A 16,881-nucleotide genomic window follows, 5' to 3' on the forward strand; every position below is an offset into this window, starting at 1 on the left:
GAGAGCTGACCCGGCGTGGTGACTCAGCTCCCCCAGCCTGGCAACCTCTTCGGCAATCACAGACTGCCAGTAACGGGACACCCCCACCCAGGGCAGGTATATTCACTGCCATTGTCTATTTCTGTGGCATAATTCAGTTAAAAGCCCCGGGGACCACAGAGCAGGCGCTGCCCTTCGAGTAAAATTCTCCATCTGCTTTGCATCCCGCATCCATCTGCATGCGATGGGATTAGAAGGGACCAGAGAGAGCCAAATGCAATGACATCTACAGTCAATAAAAAGCATTTCAAACAGAAAACTGGATTACTGGCCAGGGAAGAGCAGAGCGATGGACTGTCTTCCCTGGCAGATTAATGCCTGTTGGTTTCTCAGACACATTACTGACCTTGTTACTGCCTCCAAATTACATGCTTCAGCAGAAGACGATCGGCCACTGTCTGTTATAGCTGTCTGCATGTGAAAAGCGCTTTCTTATGGCTTCCCTAAATACCCTCTGGAAGGATTTCGGAGCACTCGCCCTCCCCGCTCCCCTCTGCGCACATGTGCCCGCTTGGGGCTGGTTTTTAAGGCTGGAGACGGCTGCCGGCTCCAGCACACCCCTCGTACCGCGGCTCTGCCGGCGCCAAAGCTGGCTTGCAGGTGACAAACGGCTGCACTTGGGACCTGTCAGCGGTCCCTCTGCAGCTTGTTAGCAGCCGGAGCGAGAAATCCAGCGCAAGGAGTAGCGTTCAGAAAACTGTTTTACCTTGCAAGGGTGTGGGTCAACCCCGTAGGTCTCCAGAGTCTGGGCTTTCCTGAGAAAATTCAGCTCTGAAGTAGCCGGTGTCTGCCCGCTACGGGAGGGAAAAAACAGGAGAAGAAGAACATTCCATGTAAGACACGAACACGAAAGTCAGCCCTCGGTTCCAGGGTTTGCATTAACGACAAGAGGCATCAGCCACGGCATATTCCCGTTACATTCGTCAGCACAGTCACTCTGCAGCAGGAGACCAGCACCGAAACCCAGCCTTTCCCCTCCCGCCAGCTTGATCTAGCAGGAGATACGCCGGACCAGCAGCACCAGAAAGGACCAAAATTAAGGAGCATCTGCAAAATTTAGGGCTGAATTTCCTATACGCAACGCAGGCATTTCTTCGGGGCAGGGGGAGGAAAGGGGGTTTTGCTGGGCAGAGGGCGGCAGCCCACATAAGGTAAGGGCACGGCTCTGCCGGCCTTCTGGGAGGTTAAAGCCACACCGTCCTCCCCAGGACTGGCGCACGGCGGTCCGGCCGGGACCTGGCCCCGGAGGCACCGCCAGCGCCGTGGGAGGACGGGGCTTTGCTGACGGTCTCACACCTCGTGTCCCCGGAGCAGGGCGAAGGCAGGAGGGGATCTATGGGGAGGCTGGTCACCGTCCCCATGCTGCCGGGCGAGGCCAGGGACCCCCCAGCTTATGCCAGCTGAGCCACCAGCCAGGAGCAGGAGAAACCCCTCGGCCCTCCCTGCGGCAGGAGGGATTGGGGCTGAGTTTGCACCAGGCGTATTTATACGTAAAAAGGTGTATTTTACACGTAAAAATACGCTGGCGTATTTTTTTGTCTGCGCTTTCTGTGGTTTGTCCTTGGCCGCTGGATGACGTTCTCCTTTCAGCGAGCAGAGGTTTGGTGGGACGCGGCAGCTCCCCTCGCAGGGTGATCAGTTGCGATGCCTCTACGCCACCGAACAACCCGCTTTCCTAAAGCCTGCTCTGCTCTGCGTTTTTGCTGTTACCAACGCTGCCAAGAGCACCGCTGGCTCTCAGCTGGAGCTGACAGACGAGCAGTGAGCGCTCATCCCACGGCACCACCGAAAATCCCAAACAGGGATAAAAATCGGCCGAGCACCAGTAATCCCGACGGCGGCCGATGCTCCCGCTCAGCAGAGCCGCCCAGCCGTACCTCAGCTCCGACTTGTGGATCTCCGCAATTTTCCTCTCCAGCTTCTCTGAGTGTTTGGGGAAGAACTGGAACTTGGAGCTGTAGCCTTCCGGGTGCTTCCCCGGGTCGTAGTCCCCGATCTCGGCTGGCGGCAGACAGAACCGGTCAGGAACAGCAGAGTGCATCCCCGTCCCGGCAGCACCCATCTCGGCAGCGGAGCCGGCAGCGACCGGGTGCAGGGTCGGGTCTCCGAGCATCCCGGGAATGCCGCTCTGACCTGGCCGTGCTTCCCGTCGGGAGGGATCGTTTGTAAGGCATTAACTGTGTCCAATTAATGTCACCATTTGCTTGGGAATCACCTGGCAGCAGATGGCCACTGTCCCAAATTTATTAATTCCGCAATGTCCCAAATTTATTAATTTTTTGCCAAGTACCGCCCGGGAGCCGTGCTGGGTCTGCACGGTGGCAGCTCCGGAGGGGTCGGCCCCGAGCACCCTGGGGGCACCCCCGGCCCCCACCCCAATCCCAGCTGGGAACAAAGCAGCGAGCGAATTCTGCTCACCCGGTGGATGCCACTGCACCTCAAAAAAATATAATTAGTTGGAAATCTGTACAGTGACATTGAGAAAAGCTCCTTCACCTCTTTGCCTACCCGGGGAAGTGCTGTCGGGCAGAGGTTGACCCAGCGGCACTGCCCTGCAGCGGGGCGGGGGGCTGCCTGCGATGGGATTCACCCCCACCTGCAAACCCTGCTGCAAGCCCGGGCAAGCTGCAAGCGCGGCGACAGGAGGTCTGTCCTCAAGACAATCCCAGCGGCCCCGACCCCGAGCACTGAGACCAGGGTACAGAAACGCCCGAGACAACCCAATTTCTGAGCTCAGCCCTGCTCTCCCCTCGGTGCGGGCTGACGCAGCTCCGCTCCCTCTCCCTGTGGGAGCCGGCAGCGATCGCCGCTGGCATTTCCCTGTAGCACGGCTCTGCGGCTGGTGTCTCCTGCTGGGATTTACAGTAATCCGGCAGCCTCCTGCCACCGGGAATGAAAGGACCTTGCTCTGATTTAATTCCCTCCAGCCTCGGGTCCTAAGCGAAATGGAGACGTTACATTAATTTTTATTTTTCCTGCTTAAAACACTAAAAGGGGGGAAACACACTGGCACTGCAAAATAACTCAAAAATGCTTCGGAGCTGGAATTTGTCTTTTTTGATTGTTGGGGCGCTTCTCCCCAGCTCGTCCCGGGGACGTGACCGCAGGCACCGGGGCACTGCAGAGAGGGGCCCGGCAAGGCGCCGAGCCGAGCACCCTTGGGTGGGGAAGCCCGCTCGCACGCCCGGCATCGCAGTGCTAACGGCACGCCAACGTGCTTTTCCACCATGCCAGTGCCACCCGGCTCTTCCAAAGAGCCTGACGATCCCCGCCGAGCACGCGGGCGTTGCACCACACCGAGCGGACGCCGGCCACCCCCGCGCTCGCAGTGCCAGGGCAGCGGAGGCAAGAGCGGGCAGAGCCGCGCCGGCAGGAAAACAGGCAGGAGGGCAGAGCAGGCAGAATTTTTCAGAGGTTTTCCCACCTCCTGCTCCGAACTCCACCAGCGCCTCTGCAACTTGCTGACAAAGGCACTTTCTCTGCCGAGGCACTCAGCGGCAAGCGAGGAGCTTACCCGAGGCCATCTTCATCCGTCCTAGCTATCGGCAAAACCGCAGTGAGCTCTGGAGCCCTCTTTGCAACTGCAAACCGCAGGCGCTTGCCAGAGCACCGCGGGCCCTGCACAGCCCCGGAAAGAGAAGCGCTTTGTCACAGGGCTGCTTCTGCGTCTGGACAAGCACTGAGCTAGGAGACACGGGCTGGATTAGCCGAGGGGACGCTCACGGGGACGTTGCTGCCCCGAATACAGGTGGGACAGCTCAGGGAGAAGACGGCAGCGCAGTGCTGCTGCTGCGGGTGAGACCCCAGCTTCCACCCTCACCCTCCTCTAGCCCAGCACTGCACGGCACAAGCAGTCTTGAAGCACGAGCCCCGCGCCGGCGGGATGACATCTGTATTCTAGGTGCAGTGATCTGTTGTAAGTGAAATAATGTAACCAGTACTTAGCAGGAAAAGCAAATTTATCTTGTCAAAAAGCATTACCTTGAAGGATATAGGCGGCCAACAAAGCAGCATCTGAAGTCTTGCAGAGGAGACGGCCATGGTAGAGATCCCTTTTGATCTGCAGGAAGACTAAATACCTGAGGACAGAAGAGAGAGTCCATTTATTAAGCAAAGTTTAAATTACCTAAACAGGCAATTTAGATGCGGAATATCTGCCACGAGACACTTGCACTAACACTTCTCTCGGAGCAGCCCATTTACAAGACATCATGCTTGCTGGGAATGAACAAGCGCTAACCACCGGGCAGTTCCCCGGCCAGGGCCGGTGCCGGGGCTCAGATCTACACGCCCCAGCCCCGCTCCAGCCCGCAGGGACACGGTGCCTGCTCCGGGGCTGGCACCCAGCCTCGAGGGCTGACGGAGGTCTCCACCAACGCCCTGCAGCAGCCGGCTCCCCACCAGCACGGCCGCTCGCAGCAGGGCAGAGCTGCTGGCAGAGACAAAGAGCTCCCGCAGGCACGGAGGTACTTGTGTGAGCGTTCCCACCGGGAAAACGCACCAAGGAGGAAGCTCGCAGACAAGGAGGTGCCGGTCCTCCTGCCTGCCAGCCCCCCGAGTCCCCCGCAGCGTTACACCCTGTTTTGGGCAGCCGTGCCCGAACGCAACCGCAACCTCCCCAGCCCATCACGAGGTCACTGGGGGCTGAGGTCCCCGGGGACGACGCTCTGAAGGGGTCTCGTGGTCCCGAGCCCACCAGCGGCTGTTGCGCTTCCCAGTCCTGCATCCTTGCCCGGCTGCTCAGCCCCCGCGTAACGTGATTTTCTCCTTTCCCAGCTTTCTGCATCCTTCCAGGTCTCTGCGTACGCACCCACTTCCCTCCCCCGTGCTCACCAATGATCAACGCTACATCGTCTCGGGCGAGCCACCTCTTGTGCTCGCCCATCTCTATTTCCACGCACCAAACCTCAGTGAAAAGATAAACTCAGCGAAAAATTACATATTTGAATAAATTTAAACCTAAGTAGCAGTCTGGGCTGAGCCATGTGGCAATGTGTCCGGGAAAACCTTTTGATGGTAAAACATAAGTCACAGAGTGAAGGAGCAAAATGGAAATTGGAGCGATCAGAAATGCGTTTAAATAATCAGACTTGTACTCTGCAATATCTCAGGCGTGCTTCATTTCCCAAATCCGTATTTATGATGAGATAAGCCACTACTTTTCACAGATGAAATATATTACAGAGAAATCCAGATATTAATGTGTACTTGGTCCAGGGGAAAGTGAGTTTTAAGTCCAGGTTTCGGCTGCAGCTGCAGGCACACCTCGAACGGCGGCAAGCAGGGGCAGCCCACCCGCTCGGGGGGCTCGTCCTGGGGCGCGGGGGACCCGGGGGACCCATGGGGGACCGTCAGACCTGGACCCCAGCCAGCCTGAGCCTGGCTGGGCTGCAGAGCTCCCCACTCACATCAGCTGCAGGGCACAAAAGGGGCCGGAGGCGGCTGGGGTCCTGAAGCCGGGCTAATGCTTCATTCGTGGGACGGAGAACTCGGTCTTCTGCCCCCGGTCCCCACCGTCACCTCGGAAGCACCGGCAGGCTCAGCAGCCGGCGGCCAGGGCTCCCAGCGCGCAGGGTGACAAACCCTGCTGCTGCCCGAGCACGCCCGCGTGGGCCAGCCCGCGCGGAGACCCCAGGCTCGGCTGGCAAGCGCCGCCGGCACCCTCGCCCAGCACGAGACCTTCGCTGCTCCAGCCCTTCCCCAGCACCTAGCAGCGACCTCACCAAAAAAGCGTAATCCAATGGGTTTAACCCCGCTGATCCCCCCAGCCCCGCTCGCACCCCCAACAGAACCCCCCTGTTCCCTCTAAGCGGGGGAAGTCTGTAGGTCTGAGCTGGTTTTACAACCAAAACCATTCAGCAGGTACCAAACAGGTTTTGCAAAGCCTTGCCTACGCCTCGGACATCTCCCCTGGAAAGGGGAGTTTCCCGGGGCGGCGCTGGGCTGTGGGATGAGGCTGCCTTGGAAGAGGACCTTAAAGGTGGGAAATATTTCTGCGCTTGAACCGGCGAGCTGCCGGGCTGGCTCCATCCCCGATGCCCTTCGGGTCCAGCTCCCACCCTTGGCAAGGGTAAATCTGTGACCTGCGTTTCAATTCTCCCGACTGCGCTTGACAACTGCAGATCTTTGCTAATCTCTGATTAAAGAAAAGAAATACAATTAACATATTGTATGCACAGCTTAATGCCCACATAACAGCCGTCATTACTCAGAGACGCTGTCTTTGGCCGTTGCACATTTAAATTAAGGCCTGATGGCTGCACACATTGCACTTACTGGGAGTAAATGTAAAATCTGCAAACTAAATAAATGCCTCTTAAGCAAAACAAGGAGATGGATCCGTGTGAAACTGTTCCTGGGCACTTCTGTGGGTCCCCTGAAATGTGCCTGTACAAAAAACCAGATCGCTCATCCCCCTGAGAGCTGACGACAGCGCACGTACAGCAGCAGCAGACAGACGGGCGTTCTGGACATGAAGACGCTTTTAAACAGGGCCAGCAAGGGCGCGCAGGGCTCTCGACATCCCTTTCATCCTAATCCATATCTCCCCTCTACGGTCAGACCCGAAGCACAGAAACTTTCTCAGGCTTCCAAACAACACCTTAAGGGGGTTTTTAGTTCTGGTTTTTGGGTCCTTCTGTGAAAGACAAGCAAAGCTTTCATTAGTTTTGTCCGTTATCATGGGGAAACCAAACTCCAGAAGAGTTTCTGGAACACCTCACCATCCTCTACTTCAAACTGATCTGCCCAACAAAAATACAGAGAGTTTATTAATGCAAAATCGAAGTAAAAAGCCGAGCCCAGGCATATTCCAAACACGCTGCATAACAGGCTGCAAAAGCCCCGACACCCTCTCTCATTTGCTGCCTGCAGAAATAGACTGAAAATCCCAAGAATTAAATCCTGGAATATATTTAGCTCTATCAGTAAGCCTACTTAATTCTCGACGCGCTTAGCACGGACCCCAGCTATTCACGGGGAATATTTAATGGCAGCAGAGCATCGTCCCCCAGGCAGACGGAGAGACGGCAGCCCAGCGCGGGGCCCGGCCGCGCAGACGGAGTCGGGGCCGCGTGGCTTCAGGCTGCTGCGACTGAGCCGCTGCGTGCGTGACGAGGGACGCTTGCACCGTTTGAGGGCATCTGGGGCCAAGACGCTGGGGATCCTGCAAGGCGCAGCGGCTGACTGTCCGCAGCGCAGCACGGCGCTTACAGCCTGCTCTGAAGATATCAAGAGGAGTTTGTGCTACTTTTCTCCCTGGTTCTTACAAGTAAGCAGGGGGCTTCCTTCTCCAGGACTGACGATCTCCTGCCTCGGACTAAGGTACCTCGCAGGTAAAAGCCGAGGTAGGACGAGGGGAGCGCTGCAGCCCCCCACACAAACAACGGCTTCTCCCCACGCCCAGAGCCTTTGTGCACGGACGCAGCTCACTGGCTTAGCCTGGAGCCCTTACCTGCATTTTGGGAGATGGCCCCCTACAAGTTTTGCACCCTTGCACACCTCAAACCTAGATCGAGGGCATAGTCAGAAAAAGCATTTCTGCAGTCATTTCTTCACATGTTGCTTCTTCTGATCATCTCCCTGGCCTGGACTTTACATAAGGACACGTGCAAACGACTAAAAGCAGAAGGGAAGTGAAGCGTTTCCCTCCTAGACCTTGTTGTGAGAATCAGCCGGCTCCCCTCGCAGTGGCCCAGCTCCAGGGGCTCAGCAGCCAGCACTTTTTAGCCCCAAAACGCTTTTGGATCCTTTGAATCGATTCGATGCTTTTCTTAGCGGTCTGCAGATGCCCACGCGCCAGGAGCGAGCCGACCGACTTTCTAAGGTACAAACAAGCTTTGAAGCCAGGGAAAACCAGCCAAATAGTCTGAAAATGAGGATGGCAAAGCGCAGCCCGGCAGAAGGGAGCAGCAGACGCTGCCGACGCCGTCCCAGCGCCCGGCCAGGGCCCCCTCTGCCCTCCCGCTCCTGGTCCCTCCCCGGGCAGCCGCTGTGCCGTGCCAGAGCGGCCGCCAGCCACCGTACCGACGTGTCGGACGCTCCGGAGCTTTTGGTGGCAGCAGTCCGAGACAGTGAGAGGTCTGCGGTGCAGCCGAGCGCTCCACACCAAAACCTGCCGCCTTCAGCCGGCGGGAGCTGGGCCGGGACCTTTTAGCGTCGCAGGAAGGTTGCCAGCCCCTTATTCATCATTTATTTCTCTCTGGTTTTTACTGTAAGTTCTTGGATGCACTTAAGAAGAAGCAACTTTTCCCCACAATACAGCAGAGAATAAAGGGGAACTGAAGCCGTTTGGGGGCAGACACAGACCTGGCGCTGCACGAGATCAACATCCACCTCCGTCTCTGGAGCTCGAGGAGAGGAGAGAAGAGGTCCCTGCATGAGCCGTCCCTTGTCTCCGCGTGACATTGGAGGAGGATGGCTGGCGAGCAGAAGCTGCTACACGAAAGGTGACAGTCCCCTGATCAGCCCAAACACCCCGATGGCAAATGCCAAGCCCTCTCCTGGGTGCAGGGCTGGCACCTCGCAGCCCCCACGGTAACACCACCGACGTCTCCTGGGGACAAGTGCAGGACAGACCCCAGGGGACACCGAGTTACAGAGGTTCATCCGTGCCACGTCTCCTCTAATTACATCCCTGGCGAACGGCCCCTGCCAGGGACACGATGGGAGTCTCGGTGAGCCCGGGGCTGACCCATCTGCTCCTCTCCACCCTCTGCTTTATAGGTTCATTTAAAGCTTCTCGACCTGGGTGAGAATCCGGCGGAGAGCAGAGGGGCCCGGATGCTCCCAGCACCTGGGAGGGGAGCAGGGACCCTTCACCCCTGCTTTGAGGAAAATCTGGAAAACATCTAAGCACGGCTGAGAAACTCACTTCCAGCTTTGCTTTAAAAGGTGACGGCCGCCCCGCAGGGAGCCGCAACAGACCCGGGCAGGGGCAGGGTGCGTGCCACCACTGCCCCAAGGGTGGTCCCTGCTGCCACAGCCCCTCGCAGAGACCCCCCCCGGGTCTGGGGTCTCGCTGCCACGGGCACACAGAGGGGCCAGGCTCAGCCCTCGTCCCTAACGTCCCAGGGGACAGCGCACCGAGGTGAAAGCACGTCGTGGTGCCTGAGACATCAGCAGGGTGATTAAAGGCAGGTCCCCCTTTTCCTTCTCTAGCAGAATCGGGGGACAAGGCACTTGCTGCGCCTGACGCCCCGTCAGCCCTCCGGGCTCTCCCCGCTCTGCCACCCCTGTGCCGAACCCTGGCCAGGTCCGCTCCCGGTCCCGCGGCACGCTGACACGCTGCCTTTCACACTCTCGCCTTGTCTTACAATGCAAAATTCCCCGCAGCACCTTTAAATATCCCTAGCAAATTTTATTCAGAATTTAATGAAGCCTGCGTACCCAAGACCGGCTGTGTTTGGGAACTCAAAAGCAAGGCTGGCGTCGCCCACCCAGCCCTCGGGTGAGGCTGAAGAGCTTCTTCCTCCCCTGCACCACCGCACAGCGGGCAATGATGCAGCCTGCACCCCGTGCCGGGCGTAGCAGCAGCGGAGGCACCGCAGCGGCGAGCTGCCGGCGGAGCAAGAGGTCCTGCCCTGGGGGTAGGTGACCGCTGGTCCCGGGCCGGTGGGGGCCGGTGGGCTGTCCCTGCCATGGCAGTGCTCTGTGCCCTTGGCACGCTCCCTCCAGCATGCCCGCACCCGGTCCACGCCATTTTTACTAACTTCTCCCTAACAAACCCCAGGCTTGTAAAGACAACTAAGAATTATTTGCAGCAATAATGGCAAAAATAGCAAATTTTTCCAGGGGAAAAATGCAGAAACCTTTAGCAAAGGTGCTAGCCCAGCTGCCTCAGGCACAGACCCGACCCTCCACGCCACGGCAGGCGGAGGGAGCCTGGGCTGTCGTGCCCCAGAGATCCACAGTCACGGCTTGTTTTCCAAAATTGCTGCGATTTCTCCATGAGTGCTCTTCACGTCCTTCCTTCTGGCAGGAAGAGCGGCATGAAGAGCCCCTAAAGATAGAAACTCGAGAGCAGCACTGTCAAGTTTCTGCATCGCAGTTTATCACCCATTTCTCCCAGAGCATTCATGCCCCTTACGTAAAAGGGATGTGGCTAATTACTTCCAGGGGACGTCAAGGGAACTGGAGACACTCAAACCCTTCCTGACAGACCAAGCACACGTAAGGACACCCTGAGCTAAGGACGCGCTCAGGCAGCGGCACTAACAGCTAATTCAGAAGTGGCAAGAGTATTAGCAGAAGCAGAAATCAGACTCTCAGAGGTGAACTGCTGCTCCTGCTTGAACCCACCTCCCTGCGCTGACCGGGACCGCGGGGTTCCAGCTGGAAGGAGAGATTTTGGAGAGCTGCAGGGACGGGCACGCGGCTGGTGCAGCCCAGGAACCGTTCTGCATTGGCAGGATGGTACCGAAGCTGCGACGGACGTTATGGTGAGCAGCGCTGCACTCGGAGCACTTTGCCCTGGGAACGGGGTTTTTGCAACCGACCGCAACCAAAGACCGAGTCGGCGGGTTCAAACCCACGGCTCGTGCTCCCCGCCGGCGTGGCAGCTCCACACGCTAACAAAGCACAGGCGGGGGCTCCCACAGTTTCCCCACAGCTGTGACAACCCAGAAATGTTCTGGTTCGTTTGGAAATGTAAAAGGCTGTTGCTCTCCCTTGACTACAAAACGAAGCTCGGCAGGGTGTGTTCCTGCCTTGGCCAAGCCCTCGCTGCCCGGTGCCGGCCGGTGCGGGGCTGGCCGGTCCCTGTGTGCCGGGGTCTTACCTGGTGATCTCCTCCTTCAGAGCAGCAGGGTCCGTGGGATAAAACTTCACGCGGAAGCACATGGTGAAGGGAGGCTGGGCTGCAGGGAGAACAGCGATACCGTGGTCACCAAGTGACAGGGTTTGTCCCCTTGGACCTCTCGAATAACCCCGCTCGAGGAGACGGTCAGATATCGCTGGGGGTCTCACCTGCCCTCCCCGTTACCCCCAAACACACCCAGCTGCCCTCGGCAAGGAGGAGGAGATGGGCACGGGGCTGTTCCCCACTGCGGTGGCCATGGGGAGAGCCCGCGGCACCATCTGCTCGCCACACGCCCCGCTTGCCAGGCGAACCCTGGCGCTGGCCAGTCTCACTTTGCTCATCCCCGTCATTTCTCTCCTGGTCTCCGGTGCCCCGTGCCGGGGGGCATGGCCGGCTGCGACTGCAGTGGGACCGCTGGAGAATGATCCCACTTTTGACCCAGCAGAACAGCTTTGTGGATAATCAAAAAGGCGCTTTTTCTGGGAGATGTGCTGGGAATCAGCCCCAGAGGGGAAGGACTGGGGCAGATGGAAATACATCTGAAATGAAGGGAGCATGCACCGCCTGTCCGGGACAGCTGCTCGCAGCGATACTCACCCCTCATCTGCTTCACAACCGACTTGGTAAACTCCAGCCAATGCTGAAAGGAAAAGAAGGTAATTAAAGCAACTCGGTAACAAATACTTTCAGTTAATAACATCGACTCTTCCGGGCAAAATTAAAGAAACAAAAAACCCCCTCTGCTTGAAGTAAAAGCCTATGCTGTGGCAGAGTCCGTGAGCTGCACGGCAGAGGTGGGAGGGGGTGCAGCCCCTGCCCGCCCGGCAGCGAGGGAGGGCCTGAGCAGGACCCCAGCCCCAGCGTCCCCCATCCGACGTCGCTTTCCCTGCACGGCCCCAGGGAAAGCCGGGTCCTCCGGGTCCCCTCTCGGCAGCCCCATGGGGCCGACGCAGTGGCACAGCCGGGCTCCGCTGACGCCGGGGTGAGCGGCTGTGCTTGCTCAGCGCCCAGCGGGGACCCTGTGCTGGCCCCAGGAGAGGTGCCGTGCAGAGCAGGGGCTTGCCAGCAGGCACCTTCCCTTGCTCAACAAGGCACGCTGTCCCCAAGGTCAAGTGCAGCTTTCTATCAGCGACAACAACATGGCCAAGTTACACTCCTCGGCGCCCCTCTCCCAGGGGGGTTCCCTCGCTGCTGCCGGCAGCCGCGACCCGCTGGCTTTGGACTTTGCATCCAGAGCACGGGAGAAGCAGCGGGCAGGATCTGGCCCCGGACACCGACACCACCACATGTGACAGCAGAGAAACGTCCTCTCCTTGCACCAGCTCGGGCACGATACGGGCCCTGCGTTCTCCATCTGCCCACTCGTTTGCTGCAAGAGAAGATGCTCCAAGAAAAAACCCCAATCCGCCTCCACGCAGCGACTGTGCCGAGGGGTTTTCCAGAGCGCTGTGCGGAGGGAGCGCAGATTTCAGCTGCGCTCTCCGCCAACCGTGCCGACAGAAACGATGCATAATAATGCCTTATGCACAGGGCGATTAGAGGGGATTCACCAAAAAGCAGGGAAACAAAAAGCTGACCAAAGTGGAGCGGCAGCTAACGATCTGCCAGCATCACGCACGAAAAACGCCGCTCTCCAGCGCTGAGGAGCCACCACTCCGCAGGCACTGCAAATCCAGCCAGCGGGTCGTGGGCCAGTGTGACGTCGACGGCCAGGAGGCAGATCTGGGAGAAGGCTGGAGGAGTCGGGAGGGAAGAGAGCCCAGAAAACACAAGTCGGGGGGCACAGGGGACATGGGGGGGTGATGGCCCAGAGACCCTGCGAGAGGCAGCAGCATCTCACGCGCCCTGATGGCTCCAGCTTAGCAAGGTGGGAAGGATGAGGAAGAGGAGGCTTCTGCTCCGGGCGAGATAAGCCACGTGAGTGTCGGTGGGTGCCCCTAGAAGGGCGAAGGGTGGGCGAGGGGCTCCGACCGGCCCTGTCCCACTGCAGGCAGCAGCGAGGGAGCAGCTCCCCGGCTGCCGGCAGCGTCGCGGGCCCAGCTCCTTGCTCGGCAGCGGCTGCTCCCTGTAACAGACCCCACAGAAGGTGCCTTGGGGAGCAGAAACTGTTTGTTACGGTGGCTTGCGTTGATCAGCAGGAAGCGCAAGACGGGATTGTTGTTAATAGCTACGCCTGCAAGCGTGTTCGCAGCGCGTCTCATTCACAAACCTCAAGTGCTCTAACGGCAAGCAGCAATTTAACACACGATTGTGCAGAGCTTGCGTTCCGCACGCGTTTTAAAAGAAGTGTGGACAGTTAACCCTGAAGAAATGGCAGGACTCACTCACACAACTACTGCGTGGAAATCTGGCTCGCCGGGACCACGGCACACGGGACCCACCCGTGGGGCTCTGCCCCAGGAGAGGCTGTGCCACCCTGCGCCCGGACCCGCTGCAGCTGCCCGGGGATGCAGTGGGACTCTGCAGGGATGGGTGCTGGGAGCGGCGCTGCCAGGTCCGACCAGGTCCTGCTCTCAGCTCCGCTGCTCTCAGCTCCACGCACTCCGATGCCTTGTTTCACTCTTCATTGCCCGAGGCAACACACACAAGTGTTTGGATTCTCGGTACAAAGCTGTCGCGTGGCCTCATCTCAGTGTTAAAACACGACTCTGCTCTAGAAATAGTCCTGCAAACCCAGTGTCAGGAGATCTCCCTCTTTGCCTTTGCAACAGCATCAAATCCTCTCACTTGGCAAATGCAAGACACTTTCACCACTCGCGCGGGGATCTGAGAGCCGTGCGAGTTCCCCTGGCTCGCGCATCCCGACCGATGCTAAGGATGTGTCAGCGGGGCCGGGACGCTGCGGCTGCCGGAGCCCCGGTGCACCCTGGCCCCCGTCCCTGGAGCTGCAGCACGAGACTCAGCCCAGGCTCTGGCGGAAGGGGTGGGAAGGGGCAGGGGGTCTCCCCAGGGTGCTCAGGGGACCAGGAGCAGATGCCCTTCCCATGGGCAAAGCAATGACCCCGTCAGGGCACCCATAACCCCCCTTGCCCAGCAGCGGGGTGCAGGAGAACCACGGGGGAAGAGCCCCTCATCACTGCCCAAACCGAATTTTCTTGCAGCATTTGCCTCACGCTCTGGTTTTCAGCTGCGGCAGCGAGGACAAGCAGCAAGAAACCCCAACAGCCAGCCCGGGCAGGAAGGGCTCTCACCCTTTGCTTGTCGGGGTCCACAAACCGAATGCCGAAGTAGTCCTTCTCCAGCAGGTTCAGGTGGTGGCAGAGAAGGTCGAACAGGTACTGGCCCTTGGCATCTCTCTGCAAGACAAAGAAACTCATTTACAAAGCGGCAGGACAACGGCAGCGGAGCGGGGGAGCTGGGGCACGCGGGGTGGGTGAAGGGTCCGAAACTTGTAAGGTGACACCGAGGACGGTGCAAATGCCACCGACTGGTGCTTCACCAGCGATATTTTCAGCTCAGAAACCGTCTCCCATCCCACCCGAGGAGCAGCCCAACAGCAGCAGGGCCCCAGAGCGCACCGGTCCCCGTCCCCACACCCGCCCAGAGACCTGCAGCTCACGCCCAGGCAGGATGCTGAGGCTGCCCAGGGCTCGGCGGGAGACCGCAGCACCGCCCAAAAACCACGTTTGCTCGGGCAACAAATCTGCGTCCAGGCGGCTCTGGGCAGCGCTGCGGAGGCGAAGCTGCCTGGACGGAGCACGCGGCGAGAGCACGGCCAGAGCGCAGCCAGCGCGCGAGCGGGTCAGCAGAGCAGCGACTGCCCCAAACGCAGCCTGAGCACCACGAAACACCCAGGGTATTTTAACGGCATAAAGACAACCGTGACCGAGGTCAGCGTCCGTCTGGGAATCACCCCGCAGCTCAGGTCGTAGTGAGGCGTTCGGTGGGGAAGCTGTGAACCTGGGGGTCTGTTTGCCTGGCCCAAGTTTTCAGGCACTCAGATCAGCAAGGGCACAGCTTTGCCGCTGTCGTGATCCCTGCTGGACTCCCTCGCCGTAGGCATGGCGCAGGTCACCGTCAGCTCCTTGCTTTTGCTCCCTCCTGGCTCCGTCAAAGTCTTTCCCTGGTCTGGCACTACGGCGTGAGTCCAGTGCTGACCCGCTTATTTTTAGCATATTTCTGCTCTGCCCTTTTCTGATATTGAGCTTTTAGGGAAAAAACCTTCCCCCTTCCTCGTCCCTGGGGCTCTGCGTCGCTGCAGGCCGTGGCAGAGGGACTCCCAGATTTCTACTTTCTCCAGCACCAGCCTGCGCCGCCAGACCCCCGCTCCGGAGAGAGCGGGAGCGTCTGGGCAATGAGAGTTACAGCTTTATAAGCTCCTGTGTGCCAGTACAACTTACAGACAGTGCCAGACTGAACATTAATGGGGAATTTTAAAGTATTATAGATATAAAATCTGATATATCTCAAAATTATTAAAAATTTAATTTCCAGTGCGGCAAAGACTAAAGCACACACTGAATTTGAGCGCTGTGAGCTGCTCCGCAGCGGTGCTGGCCCAGGACGCCACGGTCCTTCCTGCATTTGGTGTGGAAATGCAGCACCCAAGAGAGCCGAGGGCACCAGGACCCCAGTGACACCCCCGCGCAGCCCCCAGGGCTGCGGTGGGTCTCTTCACAGCTCCCTGGGACCCCACTCACAGCTCATCCAGCCGCGGGGTCCCTGCTGGAGATGGGCTGGGCATCCCCTCTGTCAAAAAGATCATCACCACTTTATCCAGAAATGGTTTTCCTACCCGCTAAAGGTTTGGCATCAATAAGCCAAGAAGAATAAGGAGTTACACCAAGGCTTTTCTGGTGCAACACTTCCTTTGCTCTCCAGAATCGCACCCCCAAGGGACACGGAGCCCCCCCATGAGAGCTGATTTATCAGCAACGGGATTTACCCAGACCAAGCGTACAGCTGTGCAACGCTGTGTATCGAACCCCTTGTTCCACAGCAATTTCACTGCTCCAAAATTTTCCATCCAATTTATAATCGACCACCGTAACATTTTGCTCGTGGACAAGAACCCAGATACACCCGGACAATTCACGCACCCCTGCTCAGTGGAGCTGCCCGCAGGATCCGTCCCGGGGAGAGCAGCTCCGTGCCGAGCCGAGCCATACCTCCGCGGCGGTCTCACCCCCTGAGGCTCAGGGCTTACCGAGAGCGGGGTCCTCTCGGTCTGTGTCAGGTTTTGGATCAAAACCACTATTTTATTTATTTCTGAAAAGCTTAAACCATGTGCTCCTGTCCTGGGAGAGCCCCTCGCCTGGGGTCGGGGAGGGAGAAGAGGTAAAACCATTCGGACCCTGCTGTCTCTGCCCCTTCATGGCAGAGCAAACGGCACCCCGGTGCCTGGGCGGACTGGGTGCCCGGGCTGACGGGGATGTGCTGGCAGGATCCGGCCCCTCAGCCTGCCAGCCCTCCCTGCTGCCAGCCCTCGGCCATGCTCCGGGGTTTGCAGAAGGGCCCGGGAACGGCTGCGCTGCTGTCGATGGGGGACCTGCTTTACAGCGCAGCATCTCCGCAGATCAAAGGCTGCCCCTGACAGCCGACGCTGCCTCCTTCAGATAACACAGGTTTCTGTTTCCCGACAAATACATTTAACGTGTGCATTATCTGATCAAATAATCACTCAGCAGACACAGGCTGTGCAACCAGGGAACCCCGCAGGTCTGGCATTAACCCGTTCCTGGGGCTTGGTACAGTATGATAAATGCCTACGACTAAACGACTTGCCCTCGGCACCGGTGCCGGAGCCTGGCAGGCAGCAGGGCAGCAGCAAGGCGATCCGAGGCGGTGACACCCGGGCAGCGCTGCTGCCGGAGCAGGGGCCATCCCAGCTCCCGGGGCGCAAGCTCTGCCTTTGCGGGCGGCCATGCAGGGAGAGCCCGTCCTGCTCACCCGGCTGCTGCAGCGCTGGCGCTCGGCCAGCGGCAATGGGCTGCTGGAGCGTGCCGGGCACTTGCGCTCAGACGTCAGCAGGAGAATCGGCCGTGCAGCACAGAGGAAAGGGCTGGGGGGACGCGGGGCGTGCAGCGCCCGCTCCAGCTGCAGCC

At 58.9% G+C, this 16,881-nt stretch overlaps 1 protein-coding gene across 6 annotated transcripts in view; it reads right to left on the reverse strand.

The window, feature by feature from the left end:
- Nucleotides 1–16,881, reverse strand: part of FRMD5 (FERM domain containing 5) — a 115,006-nt gene that overhangs the window by 14,044 nt on the left and 84,081 nt on the right. For all 6 annotated transcript variants that reach the window (XR_012043824.1, XM_072870473.1, XM_072870471.1 and 3 more), the window contains exons 2-7: nucleotides 14,029–14,133; nucleotides 11,435–11,477; nucleotides 10,817–10,895; nucleotides 4,021–4,118; nucleotides 1,917–2,040; nucleotides 746–833 (exon numbers count right to left, since the gene is read on the reverse strand). Coding sequence is in view for 5 of the 6 variants with exons in the window: in XM_072870473.1 (XP_072726574.1) it covers nucleotides 746–833; nucleotides 1,917–2,040; nucleotides 4,021–4,118; nucleotides 10,817–10,895; nucleotides 11,435–11,477; nucleotides 14,029–14,133 (537 nt within the window). In the remaining variant the exon portion in view is untranslated. The remainder of the gene's footprint in view (nucleotides 1–745; nucleotides 834–1,916; nucleotides 2,041–4,020; nucleotides 4,119–10,816; nucleotides 10,896–11,434; nucleotides 11,478–14,028; nucleotides 14,134–16,881) is intronic.

The sequence above is a fragment of the Ciconia boyciana genome, chromosome 8 (assembly GCF_034638445.1).
Source record: "Ciconia boyciana chromosome 8, ASM3463844v1, whole genome shotgun sequence".
Lineage (NCBI taxonomy): Eukaryota > Metazoa > Chordata > Aves > Ciconiiformes > Ciconiidae > Ciconia > Ciconia boyciana.